Raw genomic sequence first — 25,187 nt, 5'->3', positions numbered from 1 at the left:
GCTCCCAAACTTTCTTCCATGGTGGCTGAATTATTTTACATTCCCATCAACAATGTTCAAAGGTTCCAGTTTCACCACATACTTGTCAACATTTGTTATTTTCATTATTATTCTTTTTTTATTGAAGTATAGTTGACATACAATATTATATTAGTTTCAGGCATACAACATAGTGATTTGAATTCATATACATTACAAATTGATCACCACAATAAGTCTAGTAACATTCTGTCACCATACAAGGTTATTACAATATTACTGACTATATTTCCTATGCTGTGCATTACATTCCCATGACTTATTTATCTTATAACTGGAAGTTTGTATCTCTTAATCCCCTTCACCTATTTCACCCAACTTCCCATTCTTCTCCCATAATCATCATCATCATCACTGTCTTCGTCATCACTGCTATCCTAGTAGGTGTGCAGTGTTTGGCCTGTTTTTGTTTTTTTTTTAATCAGGATGTCTTTTTTTTATTATTAAGTTTTAGAAGCTGTTTTTATATTATGGATATTATGGATAAAAGCCTGTTGCCACACATGTTTTGCAAATATTTTCTCACAAGTATGGTTAACATATTCACTTTCTTAATATCTTTTGATGAGCAAAAGTTTTTTATTTTGATGAAGTTTATCAATTTTTTTCTTTTATGGTTACTTATTTCTATGCCCTAAGATTTTGCCTACTTTTAGGTTAAAGGATATTCTCCTTTGTTTTCTTCAAGAATCTTCTTAGCTTTTATTTTTAGGTCTGTCTTCCATTTCTAATTTTTGTGTGTGATCTGCAGTAGATGTCAAGGTTCATTTTTTTTCCTTATAGACATATGGTCATTCCAGCAACGTTTGTTGAAAAGACTTTCTTTTCCTTGATGGATTGCTTTGGTGCCTTTATTTTTTTAAAAAAATCAAATAACCATATAAGTATGAGCCTGTTTCTGGCTCCTTTTCATTTCCATATATTTTCCTATTTTAAAAAAATTAACAACCCTTATTTTTTAGAGCGGTCTTGAGTGAAAAATTGAGGAAAAGTACAGAGAATTCTCATATATCCATACTCCCATTTGTGGACTTAAGTTTTCAATTTATTTGGGTAAATACCAAGGAGCACGATTACTGGATCATATGTTAAGAATATGTTTACTTCCATAAGAAACTGCCAAACTGCCTGCCAAAGTGGCTGCAGCAATGAAAGAGAGTTCCTATTGCTCCACATCTTTGTCAGCATTTGTTGCCAGTGTTGTCAATGGGCTTTGGCCATTCTAATAGGTGTGTAGTGGTATCTCGTTTTCATTTGCATGTCTCTAATGACATAATAATGTGGAGCATTTTTTCATATGCTTACTTGCCATCTGTATATCTTCTTTGGTGAAGTGCCTGTTCAAGTCTTCTGCTCATTTTTTAAAAACTGGATTGTTGGGCTTCCCTGGTGGCGCAGTGGTTGAGAGTCTGCCTGCTAATGCAGGGGACACGGGTTCGAGCCCTGGTCTGGGAGGATCCCACATGCCGCGGAGCAACTAGGCCCATGAGCCACAACTACTGAGCCTGCGCGTCTAGAGCCTATGCTCCGCAACAAGAGAGGCCGCGATAGTGAGAGGCCCGCGCGCCGCGATGAAGAGTGGCCCCTGCTTGCCGCAACTAGAGAAAGCCCTTGCACAGAAACGAAGACCCAACACAGCCAAAAAGATAAAATAAATAAATAAATAATAATTTAAAAAACACAAAAACAAAAACAAAAAAAACTGGATTTTCTTATTGTTGAATTTTAAGAGATCTTTGTATACTTTAGATAACAGTCCTTTATCAGGTATGTCTTTTGCAAATATTACCTTCCAGTCTGTGACTTGCCTTTTCATTCCCTTGAGATTGTCTTCCACAGAACAGAACTTTTTAATTTTAATGAGGCCCAGTTTATCAATTATTTCTTTCATGGATCATGCCTTTGATGTTGTATCTAAAAAGTCATCTTTACACCCAAGGTCATCTATGTTTTCTCCTATATTAATTTCTAGGAGTTTTATAGTTTTGTGTTTTACATTTAGGTTCATGATCCATTTTCATTAATTTTTATGAAGGCGTAACATCTGTGTCTAGATTCTTTTATTTATTTATTTATTTGCATGTGGATGTCCAGTTGTTCCAGTACCATTTGTTGAAAAATCTATCTTTGCTCCATTGTAATGCCTGTCCTCCTTTGTCAAAGATCAGTTGACTATATTTATGTGGGCTCTCTATTCTTTCTGTTCTGGGGCCTGTTTCTGGGATCTCTATTCTGTTCCATCGATCTATTTGTCTATTTTTTCACCAACACCACACTGTCCTGATTACTGTAGCTTTATAAGTCTTGAAGTCACGTAGTATCAGTCCTCTGACTTTGTTCTCCTTTAATGTTGAATTGGCTACTCTGAGTCTTTTGTCTCTCCATGTAAACTTCAGAATCATTTTGTTGATATTCACAAAATAACTTGCTGGAATTTTTATTTGGATTGCACTGGATCTGTAGATCAAGTTGGGAAGAACTGACACCTTGACAATATTTAATCTTCCTATCCATGACATGGAACATCTCTCCATTTATTTAGTTCTTCTCTGATATATTTCATCAGAGTTTTATAGTTTTCCTCATATAGCTCTTATACATAGGTTTTGGGTTTTTGCGGTTTTTTTTTTTTTTTTTGCTTTATATCTAAGTATTTTGTTTTTTATGGTGCTAATGTAAATGGTAATATGTTTTTAATTTAAAATTCCACTTGTTCATTGCTTGCATATAGGAAACCAATTGACTTTTGTATATTATCCTTGTATCCTGCAAGCTTGTTATTGTTATAACTGCTTATCAGGTCATGTAAAATTTTTAACCAGTTTGTGAATTTCTACAGAAAGTCTGCTGATATTATGATTGTGTTGACTCCATAGATCAATTTGGGGAGAATGGACATCTTAGTAATATTGAACTTTCCAATCTATAAACATGATATATCTCTCCATTTATTGTTTAATTTCTCTTGGCAATGTTTTATAGTTTTCAGCAAAGATCTTTTACTTTTTACATTAAATCTACCTCTATGTGTTTCATGTTTTTTGATGCTATTATAAATGTAACTATTTTTAAATTTTATTTTCCAATTGTTAGCTGCTAGTATAAAAAAAAAATCTTTTGGGGGAATTCCCTAGTGGTCCAGTGGTTAGGACTTGGCATTTTCACTGCCAGGGCCTGGGTTCAATCCCTAGTCAGGGAACTAAGATGCTGCAAGCCACATGGCGCAGCCAAAAACAAAAATCTTTTTGTATATTTACCATGTATCCTGTGACCTTGCTGAATTCACATATTTCTTCTAATATTTATTTTGTAGATTCTCTAGGATTTTGTACATTAAAAAAATTATATCATTTAAAAATAAAGACTGTTTTACTTCCACCTTTCCAACTTCTATGCCTTGTACTTATTTTTCTTGCCTTGTTACATTGGCTAGAACCTCTACTATGATTTTTAAATGATATTCTTAAAGACCCTGTGAGATAAGAAAATTCTTACTCAAAGTGAAAAATAAAAAAATATACCACACTGGGGACTTCCCTGGTGGCACAATGGTTAAGAATCCACCTGCCAATGCAGGGGACATGGGTTCGAGCCTGGTCCAGGAAGATCCCACATGCTGTGGAGCAACTAAGCCCGTGTGCCACAACTACTGAGCCTGTGCTCTAGAGCCCTTGAGCCACAACTACTGAGCCCACGTGCCTAGAGCCCGTGCTCCGCAACAAGAGAAGCCACCGCAATGAGAAGCCCGTGCATCGCAACGAAGAGTAGCCCCTGCTCGCCGCAACTACAGAAAGCCCGTGCACAGCTATGAAGACCCAACGCAGCCAAAACTAAATAAATAAATTTAAAAAAAAAAAAAAAAAAGAACATCCATAGTGATATTCTTGTATCAGTAGAGTATTAGAAGAAAATGAGATTTAGGAAATCATTACATTAGACCTATCATTCCATAGCCAACTGTGCATCTTGAAACAAAATGGCATTATAACAGAGAAACTGAATCTCAATGATTTGTACATCATTGTGTCAAGCCTAAAAATACAATTTACACAGTATCTTAGTCCCTTTGGGCTGCTATAACAAAATAAGACAGATTGAATTGCTTATAAAGAACAGAAATTTATTTCTCACAGTTCTGGAGTCTGGAAGTCCAAGATCATACTGCCAGCATGGTCGGGTTCTGGGCTCTTTTTTGGATTACAAATTTCTCATTGTATTTTCAAATGGCAGAAGAACCTGGAGAACTCTGTCAGTTCTTTTTTTATAAGGGCATTAATCCCATTTGTGAGGGCTCCACCCTCATGACTTAAGCACCTCCCAAAGGTCCCATCTCCTAATACCATCACATTGGCCATTAGGATTTCAACATATGAATTTTGGGGGAACACAAACATTCAGACCATAGCACAGAGCTAATGGCTGAATTTATTTTAAACTTCATCTTAGAAGTTTTTCCCTAAAGACATGGAAAAAGTTCAGAAAAAAGAAAGTACAGATAGTAAACACTTATAAAAAGTTTCAAAAATATATGAATTAAAATTATATACCTGTTAATTAACTAGTAAATTGGCTAAAATAGTTTAAGTAATTGAAATTCCTAATGCTAGCAAAGTACAGGAAGTTAATATCCTCATATACAAATGCTACTAATACATGATACAACTTTCTAAAAAGCAATTTCAAGAGCCATAAAAATATAGACTTTAATCAACTTAAATCTACTTCAGGAAATTAGTCCTAAATTTTTCAATTAAGTAAAAAGCTATATGCATTAAGATACTCATCCCAGAGACATTAAGATTAATTAGCACTTATTGAGAACTATGCACTCAGAATAACCACTATGCCACATGCATTATGTGTATTACCTGGTTTAAGCCTCAAAACAGCTTTTTATGAGGTAGGTATTTTTCAAAAGATCAAATAACTTGCTCAAGGATACACAGTATGAGTTCTTAACCTCTACAATATATTGCTATTCATAGTAATGGGAAAAAAGAAAGAACAAGCCTAAAAGCCTAAAAATATAAAATGGTTACTTAATTTATGATACATCTTCTTCTGGACAACTTATCCATTAAAAATAATGACTAGAAGATTGTCATAACATGAAAAATGTTGACACGTTAAGTGAGAAAAAAGTAGTAGGACAAAATTGTGTATGTATTGTGATTACAACTATATTAAAAATACATGGGGGAAAAGTTTGTGCGAAGTTTTTTCCTTTTCCCTATTTTCCCCTAATTTTCTAAAATGGGCTATATTGCTTCTATAACAAAAAGTACCATTTAAAAATAATTTCTCTGATGATGGCAAAAGTTGAGATCCGGCTGTCTGTTGTTGTTTCCCAACAGACTCAGCAAACCAGTAATTATTTGGTTTTCTTGCCTTTACCCAGTGAATAAAGTAACAATAGTAATACCAAACATTTTAAAGAATGAGGCTAATTAAGCCAAAAGATGAAAAGTTCTTTGGCTGGCTCTGTGGCTTGATGTCATTAGTTAAATTGGCTAATTATTTCCACATTATAAAACAACCCCAGACATGCTTTAGAGAAGGAAATAGAAAGCAGGACATTATAATGGAGAATGAGCAACCTTTCAGAAACACTGTCAAATCTTCATTCACTCCCTCAAAAAGCAGAGAAACTAGTGGCCATTGCTGCATATCCAGTTGGCTCGCCCAGCCAAGCAAGCCAGTCAACAAAGGTGTGGTCACTCAGGTACCTAACAAAGGAACATGCACCTGAGCCTCATACTACCCCAAACAAAAAGATGTAGATTGAAAATGGAGGAAGAAAAACATGATCATTCTTCCAAGCCTACACTTACCTCTTCACACAACCTCAACAACTCAACCGTCAAAAATGATACAGGCTACAGATTTCTTCAACTTGTGGTATGACAGTGAAGTGAGAAGTTGTCAAAGAAAGAGAGAAATTAATATCTATCCATTCATTGAGCATAAATAAAGAGCTGATTATCTGAAAAGTTAATACATAGTCAAACCTCTAGCAAAACAGAATACTGTATAGTAGACCAAAATACTATGGAATAGTGGTTAAGACACAGCCTCTGGAGCCAGTCTGTCTGGGTTCATATAACCCACTCAATCACTTAATAGATTTGTGACTTTGAACAAGTTACTTAACCTTTTTGTGTTTAAAATGAAATGTTTGCTATTAGTGTTATCATTACCACCATCAAGAAAAAGAGAAGGCACAAAAATAACATAAGAAACCCCAAAGAGATAAGCGTACAAATATTTTTAAATCATAAAGGAATACTATAGGACTTTCCTGGTGGTGCAGTGGTTAAGAATCTGCCTGCAAATGCAAGGGACACGGGTTCGATCCCTGGTCCAGGAAGATCCCACATGCCGCAGAGCAACGAAGCCCATGTGCCACAACTACTGAGCCTGCACTCTAGAGCCTGCAAGCCACGACAACTGAGCCCACGTGCCGCTACTACTGAAGCCCACATGCTCTAGGGCCCGCGTGCCACAACTACTGAGCCGGCATGCTGCAACTACTGAAGCTTGCGCACCTAGAGCCCGTGCTCTGCAACAAGAGAAGCCACCATAATGAGAAGTCCCCACGCCACATCAAAGAGTAGCCCCCGCTCGCCGCAACTAGAGAAAGCCCACGTGCAGCAACAAAGACCCAACCAGCAGCCAAAAAAGAATAATAAAAAAAATTTTTTTAAAGAATACTATAAATAACTTCACATCAATTAATCTGAAAACTAAGATGAAATGCCGAACACATAGCAGGTGCTCAATAAATATGTACTGGATGAATGAATTAAAAGGAATAAGGGATAATGTATGTGTGTGTGTGTGCGCACATGCATTTTTTTTTAATATATATATACAGTTGACCCTTGAACAACACGCATTTGAACTGCGTGGGTCCACTTATATGCTGATTTTTTTTTCAATAACTATAGTACCTGCATTTTCATTTTACAGATCTTTAATTAAGTGTGGGGCAAAGTTTGTGTCTGATTAGAGATCACAATATGTGAAATCAAAAGAACTAGGGTTTGAGTCCTGATTCTATCCAAACTGTTTCAACTTCCTGCCTTTGGGTGAGTCATTTATCAATTCATTTGTTTTTGAGGCAGAGATAACAGTAGCAGATTTTCGACTGTGTGGGGGGTCGGCGGCCCAACCCCCCATGTTGTTCAAGGATCAACCGTATTTCCAAAATAGGCTCTAGGGGAAACAGAAAACTTAACAAGCCAAACATTATTAAAGAAAGCAAGTTGGTTATCAAAAATAATTCCTTCTTCACCTCCCACACCCCCAAAATACCAGGTTCAAATGATTTTTTTACAGGGTAATTTTACCAAATTTTCAGAGGACAGATACAAAAAGTTCGAGAACAGAAATGGATAAACCTACTCAACTCATTTTACAAAGCTAGTATAATCTTGATACCAAAATAAGACAAGGACAATATAAACCAACCTCACTAGAAATACAGATGCAAAAGTTAAATCCAGGATATGTAACAATTATATAATGAAATTGTGATACAACCAGCAAGGGTGTTTTTTATCAGAAAGTCTATCACCATAACTCATCATATTAATAGATTAAAGACTTAAAAAACCATATCATAATCCCAAAAGATGTAGAAAAAGCACTTTTGAAAGTACAATACTCATTTATAACAAACACTACTGGCAAATTAAGAAGAGAAGAGAAATTCCTTAACCTGACAAGGAGCAAATATCAGAAAACTATAGTAAAATCATACTTTATGGTAGAATTTTAAGTAATATCATTGAAGGAAGGCAAGACACAGATGCCTAATATCACCTGTGCTCTTCTACCCAATACTAATATTGTTCTATCTAATGCAATATGACAAGGAAAAGAAATAAGCCATAAAAGAAGTGAAAATGAAAAGAAAAAAACAGTAAGAATTTAGAAATGCTTTGATTGTCCTTATAGAAGATCCAACAGAACCTACAGATAAATTATCAAAATTTATAACAGTTCGAGTCAGTAATATTGAAAAAATGAATACCACCCACAAGAGCAATAAAAACTATAAGACATTAGGAATAAATACAACAAAAGATGCCTAGGACTTACGAAAAGAATTACGAAGTGTTAACATAAAAGAAGATTTAAATAGGAATGATGTCAGCAAGATGGCAGAAGAGCAAGTATCAGGCCCTCACTCTCCCTTGGAGATACCAAACTTAACAACAATATCAAATTGCCTTTTTGAGAACTCTAGAAACCAATTAAGAGGTTGCAGCATGCCAGGCAAGCACAAAAAGGAGTCACTCCAAAGCAGGATCCAGGCTAAAGGAGCACCGTCCATCATAGGCATCCTAGCCTCACAGCAGAAGAAAAGGAGCTATGACTGAAAAACACACTGGCTCTTAAAGCTTCTCCTGGAAGGTGGTGCACAATACTTCCATTCACATTTCACTGGCCCAAGCAAGTTACATGGCCCAGCCCATAGGGAGAGAAGAAAATATTTCAAACAAATAATAAAATCTAGCAAAATGGCCTCTGGAGTCAGGCAGGCTTCGGCTTTACTAGCCAGGTGCTCTTAGGAAAGTCCCTCATTCTCTAGAATCTATATACTGGAGATCATAGGGCCTACCTCCCAGTTGTGACAATTAAAATTAAATAACATATTTTTTTTAAGAAAAAGAAGATCTAAATAAATGATAAAGTATATCAACTCACAGAAACACTTAATACTATAAAAATGCTAATTGCTACCAAATTAACATACAAATTCAGAATAAAACAATCAAGATCACAATAAGATTTTTCATGGAACTTAACTAACTATAAAATTCATAGGCGGGACTTCCTTGGTGGCGCAGTGGTTGGGAATCCGCCTGCCAATGCAGGGGACACGGGCTCAAGCCCTGGTCCGGGAAGATCCCACATGCCGCGGAGCAACTAAGCCCGTGCACCACAACTACCGAGCCTGCGCTCTAGAGCCCGGGAGCCACAACTACTGAGCCCACGTGCCACAAATACTGAAGCCCACGCGCCTAGAGCCCGTGCTCTGCAACAAGAGAAGCCACCGCAATAAGAAGCCCGAGCACCACAAAGAGTAGCCCCCGCCCGCCTCAACTAGAGAAAGCCTGCGCGCAGCAACGAAGACCCAAAGCAGCCAAAAATAAATAAATTTTTAAAAAAATTCATAAGCAAGATAATGGTTTTAAAAACCAAAGGCAGGGCTTCCCTGGTGGCGCAGTGGTTGAGAATCTGCCTGCCAATGCAGGGGACACGGGTTCAAGCCCTGGTCTGGGAAGATCCCACGTGCCGCGAAGCGACTGGGCCCGTGAGCCACAACTACTGAGCCTGCGCGTCTGGAGCCTGTGCTCCGCAGCAAGAGAAGCCGCGAGAGTGAGAGGCCCGCGCACCGCAATGAAGAGTGGCCCACGCTCGCCGCAACTAGAGAAAGCCCTCGCACAGAAACGAAGACCCAACACAGACAAAAATAAATTAATTAATTATTTTTTAAAAAAACCAAAGGCAATTCTGTAAAAAAATAAGGAGGGGGGATTTGCCCTATCATACAACAAGATTAATTCTAAAGCTTTAGGAAATAAGACTCTATGATACTGGCCTAGGGACAGACATAAAGACTAGAGCACCCAGAAACAGATCCAAGCATATATAGAGCCCTAGTTTATGAAAGAATAATAACACAAATTATTGGGGAAAGGAAAAGATTTAAATTAGATTCCTAACTTGTATCATAAATAAACATAAACTCTAGATTAATTATAATTATAATAATAATTAAATATCATTTAAAAACTTTAGAACTACTAAAAGAACTATTTAAAAGAATATCATGACTTCAGTGTAAAAAAGAATGGTCTCAAATCAATGATTACAGCTTCCACTTTAAGAAACTAGAAACAGAAAAGCAAAAGAGATCCAAAACAAGCAGAAGAAAGGAAAGAATAAAAATCAGAGTGAAAATCAATGAAATAGAATACAACAGAAAGAATATGGTTCTAGCGAGACTGATTAAAGAAAGAGAAAGGGAGAAAGTAAGAGAGAACGAATATAAATCACCAACATCAGGAGTGAGAGAGGTGATATTGCTAGAGATTCTACAAGTGTTGGAAGGATAGTAAGGGTATATTATGAACAATTTTATGCCAATAAATTTAACAACTTAGATGAAATGGACAAATTCCTTGAAAGGTACAAACTACCCACACTTACTCGAAAAAACAAAATAATCTGAATAGCCCTATAATTATCAAAGAAATTGAATTTGTGTTAAAATACTTCCCACAAAGGAAAAATCAGGCCCGGATGGCTTCCTCTGATGAACTGTACCAAATATTTAAGGAAGAAATAATACCTTCCACAGAAATTCTTCTAGACAATTGAAGAACAGAGAATACATCCTAACTCATTTTATAAAGTCAGCACTACTCTGATACCAAAATAAGACAAAGTCATTACAAGAAAAGAAAACTACAAATACTTCCTATGAACACAGATGGAAAAATTATTTTTTAAATGTCAGCAAATCGGGCTTCCCTGGTGGCGCAGTGGTTAAGAATCTGCCTGCCAATGCAAGGGACACGGGTTCGAGCCCTGGTCCGGGAAGTTTCCACATGCTGTGGAGCAACTAAGCCCGTGCGCCACAACTACTGAACCTGCGCTCTAGAGCCCGTGAGCCACAACTACTGAGCTTGCGAGCCACAACTGCTGAAGCCCACGCGCCTAGAGCCCATGCTCCACAACAAGAGAAGCCACCACAATGAGAAGCCCACGCACCGCAATGAAGAGTTGCCCCCACTCGCTGCAACTAGAGAAAGCCTGTGCGCAGCAACAAAGACCCAACACAGCCAAAAATAAAAATAAACAAAATAAATTTATTTTTTAAAGTTTTTTAAATAAATAAATAAAATGTCAGCAAATCAAATCCAACAATACATAAAAAGGATACATAATGCATCATGGCCAACTGGGATTTATCCCAGAAATGCAAAGTTGGTTTAACATTTGAAAATCAATGTAATTCACCATATTAACAGCCTAAAAAAGAAAAATCATATGATCTTCTCAATAAATGCATAAAAACATTCGATAAAATCCAACATCCATTCCTAATAAAAACTCTCAGCAAGCCAGGACTAAAAGAGAACTTCCTCAAACCAATAAAGGGCATATTTAAATATTAAAGAAACAAAAGAAGACAAATTCATTTATTTTAACTTCTCTTGATCTTCAGTCAATCTTCTCTTAATAAAATCTTGCCATGTGTTATGCAAATTTAGCAGCAAGAGACTATTTAGAATGTATCAAAAGCGTGAGGGTTAAGTGTGGACTCACAGGATAACCAATGACCTAAGTCCCCAAACTCTTCCCTTACTTCTAAACTTAATATCGGAGATTGAGGTAAGTCTCAGTTTCCTCATCCCTGAAACAGAAATGGTGATAACTTATGTCTGACCTATCTCTCGAGAATGAGGTCATGTCTACAAAACAAGCTCCCAGGAGAAAAAGCGTTAGATAAGTAGTGAGATTTGGAGTTGTTGATCTTGTAAGATAAAAAAGAATAGATTTTAAATTTTTGATTATGAGAATCTCAGACTTTAAAAATATATATTAAGTCAGACATCCAAGAGTTCACCATTGTGAGTTTTTCACTCAATGCTGAGCAAGCCTGGACACATCAATCTCTCCAATGTATGAAAAGCACAACTACTGACTTCCATTCCCAACAAATTAACAAAACGGACAAAACTAAATATTTTTCTTTTTAAATCTCCCTGATGCCATTTTGGAGGCAAAAGCTGAACTATCATAACTATGTAACCATACATCAACAGCAAAACTGTCTTCCCCACTTTCAAGGGTTGGTATTCCTATCTAGTCTTTTGAAGAAAACAAAGGTTGTAAATTTTCTTACTTGGGAAAAATACATGAACGTTTTTTTAAATGATTGGCCAAACTGTATTTTAGTAAAGAGTTAAATTATGTCAATAAACATGGGAATGAGGAGATATTTAAAATAAGATTAAAAAACAAGTAAAAATAATATGACTAGGAGAGACAAAAAAAACAGTGAAATAAGGTATTGAGTATATACCTATATATATATATGGCTTTTTTCATATTCCTCCATCTCATCACTCTCTTCTACCCTTTCTTTTCCTTCTTTTCTTCACTAAAGTACAGACATGTTAGGAAGTAGCTTCTAGATCTGGGCAAGAAGGACAAGCTAAAACTATCCCGTTTCACCAAATAGATATTTATGATAGAATTAGTTCTACATAAATGGATAACAAATGAATATGTAAATGGATTTCTACATAAATGGATAACTATATGATGCAGAATAGTAGTACATATGTTAATATAAAGGAATGAGAATTTTTAAACACAGAAGAATTTATCTATCTTAATGAGCATCATCCTTCAAAGTGCAGAAGATTATTCTAATTGACAGAGGACCTCAAATCCTGTCTGAGGTGTTTTATTCTAATAAGCAATTGGGAGTCGTTATGGGACGAACATAAAGCTGTGTTTAAATTAATATATAATTTAATAAATAATAATTCTACACTATAAAAGCAGAATTAACCAAAAATTCAATTACATTAGATAATGGAGAAAAGAAAAGGAGAAGCCTCCCCTTCCCCTCAAAGAAAGCCAAAAATTTTAAGCCTGGAGAATTATGAAAATGTTAGTATCACTGAAAGGAATGGAGATTACACAGCAAGTTAGTTTAAGAAAATGAACCCTATTTTAGACATGTTGCACATGATATTCCAGAGGAACCCTCAAATGGAATAGTCCAATTGACAATCAAAGCTGGAAACACATTAGAGATAGAGACAAAAAAATGTCTCATCAACATAGAAATGATAGTTAAAGCCTTAAAAGTAGAAGATATCTGAAGTAAACGTAGAATAATGATGCAGAATAATAAAGGGAAGAAAGGCATATTGGTGACTGAACTTTAGGGAATATCCTCTGTGTTACCAAAGAAGCACTATGGTACTTATTACACTGTATTTTATTTTCAGAGGTACCTCTCACTATAACTTTCTTGTGGCAAGGTAGAGGTTCAATGAAGGTTTACTGGACAAAAGTTCAAACAGTTAGGGACCACAGACAAAAGAAAACTTAAAAAGAACATAAACCGTTAGAGAGGTAGAAAAACAGGGAGATTATCTTGGTCATCATTTATTAATCCAGCATAAATAAAACACCCAAAAATATGAGCCTGTTTGTATAGGAACTGATCTGAAGTGGTCCAGATCCAGAGAAAAAGTACCTTGATACAACTCTGATAGAATAGATTGAAGAGTAAAGAAAACTGAAGCTGGATGGCTCTACAACAGTACAGTTCCCCTAAAGAGAGGGCAGACCTCTTTTTAGGCACTGAGAGAAATCAACTGAGCAATGAAGAGGATGACACAGCTAACAAACTGAATTCAGAGGCGTATTAATTTTGTACAGATATGTAATTCTTTAGCACTGGGAAATCTGATGGTTAATGAATCAGCCACCAGAGACTTCCTGATGAAGTTAATTAAATAGTGTAAAGATTTGTGAATGGACCAATTTAAAGCAGTTTGCTAATAATGTTATAGGAATGCTAAATAAATAACAATAGTAATAAAGGCATAATTAATGGTACATAAGTCAGGGAGCTAAGGAATTCAAATCTTAGTCTTGGACAGTTTCCTTTGTGAGCTTCACTGAGTCATTTTTGTTACTAATTAGTAAGAATAAATAGCATTATTGAGTGGAAGTTAATATCATGAGCCCTAACAGCTAGAGAGAAGACAGGCTAAAGTTGGCTACTAAATGTGATTGACTATGAGCAAATGACTCAGTTTTTATTGTGTATTTGATGTGCACTAGTTCCTCTTTGTACAAAAAGTTAGCCACCTCCACTTCATCACAAGGATATGAAAATAGACTAAATAAATATGCACAAAATTGCTTTGAGCTTTTAAAATAACAAATTAAAACTAAGTCAAGGGCTTCCCTGGTGGCGCAGTGGTTGAGAATCTGCCTGCTAATGCAGGGGACACGGGTTCGAGCCCTGGTCTGGGAAGATCCCACATGCCGCGGAGCAACTGGGCCCGTGAGCCACAACTGCTGAGCCTGCGCGTCTGGAGCCTGTGCTCCGCAACGGGAGAGGCCGCGATAGTGAAGAGGCCCGCGCACCGCGATGAGGAGTGGCCCCCGCTTGCCGCAACTAGAGGAAGCCCTCGCACAGAAACGAAGACCCAACACAGCCAAAAATAAATATAAAAATAAAAAAAATAAAAAAAATAAACTAAGTCAACATGACACAAACTGTCTAAAGTTTGTATTAGCATAATAAATAGGTGGTTATTCCATAAACTATACTCAATACCTTCTCCCTAGTATTAACAATGATAATAAAACCATTTCCTTGTACTTACATGGCTTTTCACTGTTTTCAAAGCACTTTCACAAATATTAGTCAAAGAAGCAGCACTATGTATGATCTAAGCACTCATTGTGCAGTTTAGGTTTAAGGTGCAGGAAATATTCCTATCTCCTCCCTAGAGTTAATAACATATTCCCTTTTATTTTTATGAATTTTCATTTCTTTCAAAGCACTTTCACACATTTAACTGGAGCAGTGGCATTAAGAATGCCTTTCCACTCTTTGCATCATCTCAATGGCATAATCCAAAAAGAAAGAGAACTAAAGATTGATAAATAGACTAGATGATTTTGAGGCAGTCAACTCATGATTCTTAAAGTTGAATTCAGATTTTCTAAAAGTCTTAGAATTGCAGCAAACTCTCCAGGACAGTAAGCTGATTCTGTCTTTCTTCCAGGCATAGGCTTTGGGAGGCAGTATAATTAGATGATTAAGATATCTTAAATATGGCACTAAGGGGAGAAACCAAATCTATCATGTTCACCACTGTAACCCCTCTGTGTCAAGCACAAAGCTCAGCACACAGTAAATGCTCAATAAATCATCATTTTGATTATTACTACAGGGAGAACATTCTACCCAAGCTCCCACAGAACATCTGTTATGGAGCTAAGAACAAAAATCTCTATTTTTTGTTTTATTAGTTTTCCTCCACAATTACTGCTTTTAAATGTGTGCACACCAAGCAGAATCTAAACAAATTAGGACCATAGAGCAAAAAGCTGAGGTTTATTAAGAATCCAGTGTACAGACAGCTGGAAGGTAGATTCAGAGGGCCAAGACAATTTCATAGGCGAAAGGGAATACACCTGATGACCCTTAAATTAACAAGCAAGCACTTTTAAATCCCCATGTTTAAACTAAACGTTACTTCAAATAAGAAGTTTCAAAAGGTAGAATTGTTTCCTATATGTTTATGTCTTTAGTCTTTCATATTGTGAGTTGCAAAAAAATAGTTTCTTCTTTTCTTTGATAAGACCAAGATAAAGGAAGGTACTTTGGTTTATGCAGTAACTGAGTTGCTGGAAATTTGGGTATAAATTAAAATTATAAATTGATTGTATTTTAAACAGCATTAAGAAACCCTGCTATTTAAAAATGTCCAATGGTAATATATTTCACAAACATTTACTTTATAACATTATACCCTTCTAATGTAGCTTTTTGATTGTTTCTATATCTAATATATAGCATATTTTCGTAAAGCAGTGACAAACATAAGTCAAAAAAACCCCACCACAGTTAATTAACTGTACTCCAATATAAAATAAAAAGTTTAAAAAAACCCACCACAATCTACTTATATTCCAGGTTTAGTTGGGGAAATTTCTTTTAAAAAATTGTTTTGTAAAATTTGTTAATTAACCACTCATTAGGAAAAGACAGACCCATTAGATAATATTTACAAGCCACACAACCATAAAAGATAAAAATGAAAGCACAATGGTTCTCAAATCATTTTGGTCTCCTTAAAATAATGTACATATGTCCTTTGGTTTTAGATTATTCTCAAATCAAAGGAAAGAACTTCTAAAACTAAGGTCACTGAAAACTCCTAAACCATAAACCTTGGCATGTGGAAAACAGTATTAATACCAGCCAAAATCTTTTATAGTAAAAGCATTCTCCATATATTATTTCTTTGAGGTAGATGGGAACAAATACTTTACTAAAAATTGTATTTTACATCTGGGAAAATTCTGCCTGAGGTTGTATAGAGAGTATTCAGAGAAGCTACAGTGACCTAGGTACCTTGTCTTAGGTCTATACAATTTTCCTGTATCTGTACAATTTTATAGATCATCTTTCAGCAGGATTTTCAGATAAATTACAGGATAAACTGCTGCATGGAACATGCAAATATACTAAAAAAGTATTCATTGTTTACCTGAAATTCAAAGTTAAGTGAGTGTCCAGTATTTTTATTTGCTAAATCTGACAACTCTATCTTTCAGTATATGTTAAGTTTGTTTCAGAAAATACTAAATTTATTGACAGGAAGAGATTTAATCTTGTGGAAGATGGGTAATTCTTTACCTTTTAGGAACTTCTTGAGGACCAAACCGCCAAAAATGCTTCCTGCAGAAGCAACTGTAAGAAACAGAATACAAAGAAGTATCATAAATAAAGCAATTCAATGGATTTCATCTAAAGAATCATATGGGAGCCTGAAATCATTGTTTATAAATACAGAACATTAAAAGATGGTCACTACTAATGAATTCAGTAAAAATGGAGGCACCAAAGAATTATTATGAGGCTACAACTGTTCAGGGGCAGAATAACTTCTTAGAGATGAGAACCAAATAGCAACTCTTTTTACCTATATTAAACACCAGGGCTGCCTCTTTGGATATTACTATTCCCGATAGAAAAGGATCATAGGAAGACCACAGACTGTTGCTAGTAATCAGAGTATATTGTGCCAATAACTCATATTCCAGTATGAGATTCAATTAAAATTTTTGGCCTTTCTTTTAACCAATTTACTCTTTAGTAAATTTACTCTTTACTAGACTATCAGGTAAGAATTATCTGTACCTAGAGTTCTAAATCTGAACATTTGGGCACTTAGAGCAGTAATTCTTCAGGGAAAGAGGGTAAGGGAGGAAGCAGGCACCTAAGAGGGGGGAAAAGATCAGAATCACCTGGAGGCTTTTTTCCCAAATAGAACATGCCTTCCCCCAGAGTGATGCGACCCCGTAGTTAAGAATCTAAGAACCACTGCCACAAGAACCAATGGAAATGTGTCTATCCCTCAAGAAATATGTATTCTTCAGGCAGGAAAAAAAGGTTGAGAAACACTGATCTAGGGTGAGAGGCAATACCATTCTCTAAATGTGTGCTGTCCAATACAGTAGCTACTAGCTACATGAGGCTATTTAAATCTAACTAAATATATCAAATGAGAAACTCCATTCCTCAGTCACACTAGCCACATTTCAAGTGTTCAATAGCCAAGTGTGGCTAATGGCTACGGTATTGAACAGCATAAAGAACATTTCCATCATCACAAAAAGTTCTATCAGATAGCATTGCTCTAGATCTCCAGATTTTGAATGATTCTGGATAAATGATACATACTTCAAAAGGCTTGAGCCCAGGTAGCATAGAATATTTAACAAAAACAATCTTTTTTTTTTTTTTTAAACTTAGTGTTCCTCACAGGTATACACTGATTCTGACCTAAAGGAGTGGGTGATTGTGATTGGGACAGGGATGGAAGGTGGTAGCAGGCCGACACCAGTGATTAGTGAGGAGCTAGAATATCAACAAGAAACAAACCACAAACTGTATGTCTCACAGTGTGTCCATGATGTTTCTCAACTGCGTATATCACACTGTTCCAACAACCTTTCTTAGTTTTAACTAGTATCATATCAACAATTGTTGAAATGGGTCACTTTGGGTGAACATGTGCAGGGAGAGCAATCATTCTGCCTGCTCCACACCCAACCCAGCCCCAAATTTTCAGCTATGCTTCTAATCCTTCTGTATTAAATAAAGTGCTACCCTTCAAATGCAAAGACGACAGAACACATATTTTTAAAGCAACAGCATTCTCCCAAATTCTCTTTATAGAACAGAAGATGATTTTTAAAAAAGCTACGAGGTCAAATATGTTTGGGAAATGCTATATACTACAGCCCATTTTTAAAGATTCACAGTCCGTGCTTGCATATTAAAGGTTCTGAGAAGATCTAAAGTAACAAAACTCATTTGATTTTAACCAGCATTCCTCAAGTTTAGATGACTGCATAACTCCTTTCTCATAATTTATATAAACATCCTGTAGCACACATTTTGAGAAACACTGCAGTAAATAATATTTGTTAAAGCCTTCAACAATTACTGATAGGAAAAACTATTGGGTTGGCAAAAAATTTCCTTCAGTTTTTAAGTAAAAATAAAAGACACTTTTCATTTTACCAAGAACTTTATTGAACAACGTATTCACCGTTTTGTTCCACTACCTTCTGCCACTTTCCAGGCAACTTCATAATTCCATCTTCCCAAAACTTTTTATCTTTTTGAGCAAAGAACTGGGCCAGGTGCCTTTCACAGTCTTCAAGGGAACTGAAATTCTTCCATTAAGAGAATTCTGTAAAGACCAAAATAAATGGAAATCCAAACGTGCAATGTCTGGTGAATACAATGGATGAATCAGAACTTCCCAGCCAAGCTGTACAGTTTTCATCTGGTCATCAAAGAAACATGTGGTCTTGCGTTATCCTGATGGAAGATTATGCATTTTCTGTTGACTAATTCCGGACGCTTTTCAGAGTGCTGCTTTCAGTTGGTCTAACTGGGAGCAGTATTTGTTGGAATTAATTGTTTGGTTTTCTGGAAGGAGCTCATAATAGAGGACTCCCTTCCAATCCCACCATATACACAACATCACCTTCTTTGTATGAAGACCAGCCTTTGGTGTGGTTGATGGTGGTTCATTTCGCTTGCCCCACGATCTCTTCCATTCCACATTATTGTACAGTACCCACTTTTCATCTCCTGTCACAATTTGTTTTAAAAATGGAACATAACATTCGTTACGTTTAAGTAGAGAATCACATGCGGAAATACAGTCAAGAAGGTTTTTTTCGCTTAACTTACGTGGAACCCAAACATCAATGCAATTAACATAACCAAACTGGTGCAAATGATTTTTTTTTTAAATTTTATTTATTTTTGGCTGCGTTGGGTCTTCGTTGCTGCGTGCGGGCTTATTGCAGTGGCTTCTCTTGTTGCAGAGCATGGGCTCTTTGCACGCGGGCTTCAGTAGTTGCGGCACATGGGCCCTAGAGTGCGTGGGCTCAGTAGTTGTGGCTCGCGGGCTCTAGAATGCAGATTCAGTAGTTGTGTGTGGCGCACGAGCTTAGTTGCTCAGTGGCATGTGGGATCTTCCCGGACCAGGGATCGAATCCATGTCCCCTGCATTGGCAGGTGGATTCTTAACCACTGCACCACCACGGAAGTCCTGCAAATGACTTTCAACACTTGATTTGGATATTTTGAGTATGTCGGCTATCTCCCGTGTAGTATAATGTTGATTGTTCTCAATTAATGTCTTGATTTGATCCCTATCAACTTCAACAGGTCTGCCCAACCGTGGAGCATCGTCCAGTGAGAAATCTCCAGCACGAAACTTCGCAAACCACTTTTGACACATTCAATCAGTCACAGCACCTTCTCCATACACTGCACAAATTTTTTTGTGTTTCAGTTGTGTTTTTACCTTTCTTGACATAATAAAGCATAATATGCTGAAAATGTTGCTTTTTCTTCCATCTTTGATATTAAAATGGCTACACAAAAATTCACCAATTTTGATTTTTTTTTAAATGCACGCTGATACGACAGCTGTCACAATACAATCTAACAAAATTGTTTTGAATGAAGTTAAAGACAACTAAACACTACTAGAGCCATCTTACAGAAAAAAACCAAACAAACCTTTTGGCCAACCTAATATATACTCATCTCTCAGCTTCTCACAGATGGATCATTCCAGCAACAAAATTTTCTGGTTTGTTGTGAGTTGCATTTTGTGCCTCTAAAAGAGATTTTGAAGAACTAAGTCCCATTACTTGTGAATATGACCTTACGTGGAAATAGGGTCTTCATAAATGTCATCAAGATGAAGTCATACTGGGTTAGAGTGGCCCTAAATCCAATTGGTGTCCTTATAAGAAGGCCATGTGAAGACACAAACACAAGGGAGGACATTACATGTAGACAGAGACAGAGATTGGAGCAATACATCTACAAGTCAAGAAACACCAAGGGCTTGCTGGCAACTACCAGAAGCTAGGAGAGAGATAAGGAATAGATTTCTCCCTCAGAGCCTCCAGAAGGAACCAACCCTGCTGAGATCCTGATTGTGGGTTTCTGGCCTTCATAACTGTGAGAGAATAAATTTACTTTGTTTTAAGCCACCCGGTTTTGATACTTTGTTACAGCAGCCCCAGGTTTAGTTCCCAGCCCTAGCCCAATGACACCAATCCACACTTTCAGGTAAAGATGACAGATTGAACATACACATCTACTTTTACTCCCTCCTGAAATCTCAATAAAATGGAAAAGGAGTATTTTTTAAAGGAATAAACCCACAAAGATAGAAAATAAGAGAGAAAGATTATTATAATAATATTATAGAAACAGAAAAGCAGAAGGACTAGTGGGAAAGGATTTCGGACTCAAGACCTGAAAAATTGAATTATAAGCCAAAAAAGGGAAAGGTGAAGAAACGACACCAATTATACAACAAAATCCCCAAAGACTCAAAAATGGCAGTATTAGGAACCTCTGGAAGTAGGAGTGGGAGCCAAAATAAGGAGTCAGCTGAAAAAATGAATTTAAGAAGTAGTCAGATCTTTAGATTCCCTTCTCCACTCAGCCGTCTAAGGACTGGCCCTCCCTAACCTTGGTGAGGGGTTGGGGGGAGGTTATTCTTTGAAAAGATAGAAGCATGGGTCTCTGGGCTGGGAACTAAAGTTGTACTAAAAACAAACGGATTGAGTGAACATAAACATTGAATGCTAAGATACAACCCCCCCCCACTCCCCCCACCCCAATCCCTCAATCCCAGAATGCTGGCAATCTGGCTTTTTATCCACCTGGTGAAAGACTCTGAACATATGCATAGAAAAATCTAGAAGAATATATATTGAATGTTAATAATTATCTCAAGAGGTGAGATTACTGAAGAGTCTCATTTTCCATAATATATGTTTCTGTAATGTTATAATGTTTAATGACAAGCACGTATCGCCTTTCCTCCTGTCAAAAAAATAATTAAAATAATAAAGAGACAATAAGCAGAAGAGAAAGGCCCCTTATACTAGATGGGCTGAAGAGGTCCATTAGGCTCAAAATGTCTACAGAATTCAGTTTCTTGCCAAAAGCTATTGTGGCTCAAGTCCCTTTGAGTGAAATCAACCCTGCCACCTTGAGCACAGTTTACTGGATCAGGATCAATGCACAAGCTAAGAGAACCATATGCAGACCAATATCACCCTAGCCATGTAACTAACCACCTCTCTCACAAATGGTGGGAACTCTGTCCAATCAGAGTGGAGTTCATGTGGAGTAACAGCAAACCAAACTATCATACCCCTCTTGAGGATGTTTACTGCTAGGTAAACAAAGAGAAGACAGGTCGTTCCAGTTCAGGTGAGAAAATGTCTTGTAGAGCCTAAAGTACTATCCAGTCTCAACTGGGACTCAGGGTGACTCCTCTAAGGCTGATGGGACAACTTCATTCCAAAGTATCCTTCAATAAACCTACACACACACACACACACACCCAAAAAACAGTCAGACAAAAAAGTTATCACTTCACAAGTTCAAGAAAATTGTGTCAGGGCCACTCAGTGCATCAGCTTTCCAAGAGTACAGGCAAAAATGATGAAAGAGTAAGAGCCAAATGGAAGAGATATATATTTTCAAATTAACTGCAAGTTAGAATTATCAAAGTATGCACCATTCATCATTTAATTTCTTTTTTTTTTTTTTTGGCTCTTTTCCAACTACCAAAGGCTGGACATGAATGAAAGAGGATACAAAATTCAATGTAATATAATTTAGCTATGAAAAAGGAGGTTAAAACCAAGAGCAAGAGTTAGATTGTTTCTGAGCAATCTAAACTTAAACCAGTAAAATAAATAATCCTTTGATAAGTCATCCTACTCACCTTTCCTGTATGACAGATTCGTAAATCTATCACCAGATACTTACTTCATAATCACTTAAGTTTAATTATGGAACAACTCTGGAGTAATAACATAATAAAAGATTATGACTAATTGAAATGTTTAAATAAACTATAACATAAATCATGACAAAACAAAGATAGAAATCAATATTTTTTCTTCCTCCACTTACTAGTTGTTACACAATGAAGAGTATTTGCCTGGTGCTTAGAATTTAATGCTTCTATGGAAATCACTAGCTCTCCTTCTAGCAATGCTCCCTTTGATATTCTTGCTGTTTCACACCTCCAGTGAATAATTAAATATTTCAGTATCTGAAAAGGGCACAATTCAAAGAAAACACAAACTTCTTTTAAAAATCATGGTAATAATAAACTTGTATGACACAGTTAAATTAATAATTCTCATTTCCAAAAACTAATATTCTTGCTTGCAAAATGCCAGATTTACAATTGTTAAGAACAAAGCATTGTGTCTAAACAGAAGAAACAGCTAGGTGAGTGACATAAAAAAGGAGACAGCGAAATTCAACACAATGTCCAAGACAGGAAATGGAGACAAAAAATTGCTTTAGTCAAAGGATAAGTTCATCTGGAAATAATAATTTGAAAAAATTAAGTGGGAGTTTGTTTTTCCTGTTTTATTTTTTTCTTCTCCCTAAATAAAAGCCAACATGAAGATTATGAATAAGAATGGCATCTGCTTGTGAATCACCTTTACCTTTCATTAAATCAACACTTCTGAGCGTCAGAATACTAGTTGAGAGCACTGGCTCCAGAAGCAGATGCCTGGGTTTGAATCTCTGATGAGCCAAACACTAGCATGTGACCTTGCGCAAATTACTTAACTTCCCTGTACCTCAGCTTCCTCATTTATAAAAATGAGGACAAATCTACCACATACAGCAGCTGCTGAATGTAAACAAAACAATATGTGCAAAATGTTTAACACAGTGCCTGGTATATAGTAAATGCTTAATAAATATTAGCTATTATTTCTAACAAATTCATCTGCACACAATATTTTAAGTTTAACAGGTCTCCACGATATCTTGGTAAAACATTCAATCTTGATGAGACAATTTTAAAATAAAACATATTGTATTTAATTTCCATTACTATTTATGAAAGTAGACTTTCATTCCACACTGAGGTACCATAGCGAAAATTATTACCCCGCCCCCCCCCCACTTTCTTTTTAAAGGCAGGGAGATCCCAGCATGAGAACTTGGGAACTAAGATCCCAATTTGTACCAGTTTGTAAGAAAGGTTTCCAGGCATTTCTACAGCCTAACACTTTCCTTCACACATCCTCTGACTTACTGTGCTCCCTCTGTTCAGATTTTCCCGCAGTTTCTTTATCCACAATGAGAGAGCAGTTGGGAAGAGAACATCAGCCTGTGAGTCAGAAGCTCTGGGTTCTATGCTAGGTTCTGTCATCTGTAAAATCTAAACCTCCAACTCTCTCTGACAACAAAGAAGGCAGGAAGACTGGGAGAACTCGAGGTGCCTTCAGGTCAACCCCTTGTGGCCTCTGGTCCTATTTCACCTGTCTAGCAGTTACGTACTAGTAGTTAATCTGTCTAATACGAGGCCAGTAGTTACGAATTCAATCATGTAAGGCTGTAAAAACGCTGTCATGAACGAACAAAGGTGGCAAGTCGGGGCCAGGGGTTCAGTCCCACACCCCAGAGCATCTCTGACGCCTGGTGTGGTCCGAGCTGGGTGAGTGAGGCCTCCGAACCTCAGCCTCTCATCAGGCAGCTGCTCTGGGACCTGACCCAGGAATCCCCTCCACACCTCGGCTGACCCGCGGGCCGGATACGGCTTTCCCTCGCTCCCACTTTGCACCGGATGGCCCCGACTTCCCCGCAGGTCGCCCACCCCTGCTTTCTGCTCGCCCTCCCGGCACGGGCGGGTCCTCCTGCGCTGGCATCCGGGCTCGAACCTGGGCGTCCGCTGAGGTTTGGCAAACACTTGAGCTGCCTGAGCCTCGGTTTTCTCAGCTGTCAGGTGGGGGCGACACCAGCGCTCAGAGGACGGCCATGCCACCCACTGACTAAATTCTCCTCACTGAGCACCCCGCGGGCTTTACTGCCCAGATGCTCCCACGCCCCACTTCTCTTCTGCTCCTCACAACCCCGCGAGGGACACGCTGACTTTCACCGAATCCTATCATTCCCGAACCTTCCTTCTCCCCCTCAGGCAAAGCCAGACCCCTCTGCCCAAACTTCGCGGCCTCCTCACGAGGCCCGTCTCCTCAGAGCGTCCTCCTCCGCTTTCACTCCCTTCCCGGCATCACCTCGCAGACGGCCACGGCCGTCCCCTCCATTCCGCTCGGCGAGCAATAGCGACGCCCAATCGCTGGGCGCCCGCCAGGGATTCGACCTCCGCTCGCGCCCACGCCCACGCCCACGCCTGGCCGCGCGACGCCGTCCCTTCCCGCCCGCGCGTGCGCGCGCGAGCCCCGCCCACCGGTTCGCCGCGCCTGCGCACTCAGCGCCGCCTGCCCCGCCCCTCCCCCCTGCGGCGAGCCGCCAGGACCTGCTAGGAGTGGTCCGGAGGGTGCCCGCGGTAGAGGCTGACCGTGGGCCGGCCGCTGGGCAGGCCGCGGGGTTGGGGGGAGCCCGCGGGTGGCAACCGAGGCTGCAGGCGAGCAAGAATGAGGACAGGCCACCACTCCTCCCTTCCTCCCGAAAGAACTTTCCCACGGTCCCAGCGCGAGACCTCAGCTGCTGAGGGCTGCAGCCCTCAGCGCTTTGCCTCCGCCGGGAGAGGGGCTGCCGGTGCCGGAAGCGGGATCCCCAAACCGGTGCTTGACCTCCAAACAGTCTCACCTCCTGAGGGGACTGCCCCAAGTGCCCCAGGCCAACCTCTGGTTTCCCACCCTTGTTAAGTTAAAAAAGAGTTAAATTTGAATTTCAGATTTTAAAAAATAATAAAACACAATTTTTTAGTCATACGTGTATCCCAAGCAATATTTGGAACATACGT

General features: G+C 38.0%; 1 protein-coding gene across 8 annotated transcripts in view; it reads right to left on the bottom strand.

Annotated features, from left to right (window-relative positions):
* Positions 1-24,650, bottom strand: part of TOP6BL (TOP6B like initiator of meiotic double strand breaks) — a 100,146-nt gene extending 75,496 nt beyond the window's left edge. For 6 of the 8 annotated variants that reach the window (XM_082478241.1, XM_082478242.1, XM_082478243.1 and 3 more), the window contains exons 1-4: positions 24,496-24,650; positions 23,517-23,549; positions 22,367-22,508; positions 16,523-16,576 (exon numbers count right to left, since the gene is read on the bottom strand). In XM_082478241.1, coding sequence (XP_082334367.1) covers positions 16,523-16,576; positions 22,367-22,508; positions 23,517-23,549; positions 24,496-24,525 — 259 coding nt within the window. In that variant the 5' untranslated portion in view covers positions 24,526-24,650. The remainder of the gene's footprint in view (positions 1-16,522; positions 16,577-22,366; positions 22,509-23,516; positions 23,550-24,495) is intronic. The other 2 variants (XM_082478248.1, XM_082478247.1) reach the window with 1 other exon arrangement.
* Between the last annotated feature and the right edge of the window lie 537 nt (positions 24,651-25,187).

Source organism: Balaenoptera physalus (genome assembly GCF_965194825.1).
Source record: "Balaenoptera physalus genome assembly, chromosome: 10".
NCBI classification, from domain to species: domain Eukaryota; kingdom Metazoa; phylum Chordata; class Mammalia; order Artiodactyla; family Balaenopteridae; genus Balaenoptera; species Balaenoptera physalus.
Note: the sequence above shows the minus strand (reverse complement) of the source record. Positions and strands in the feature narration are given on the sequence as shown.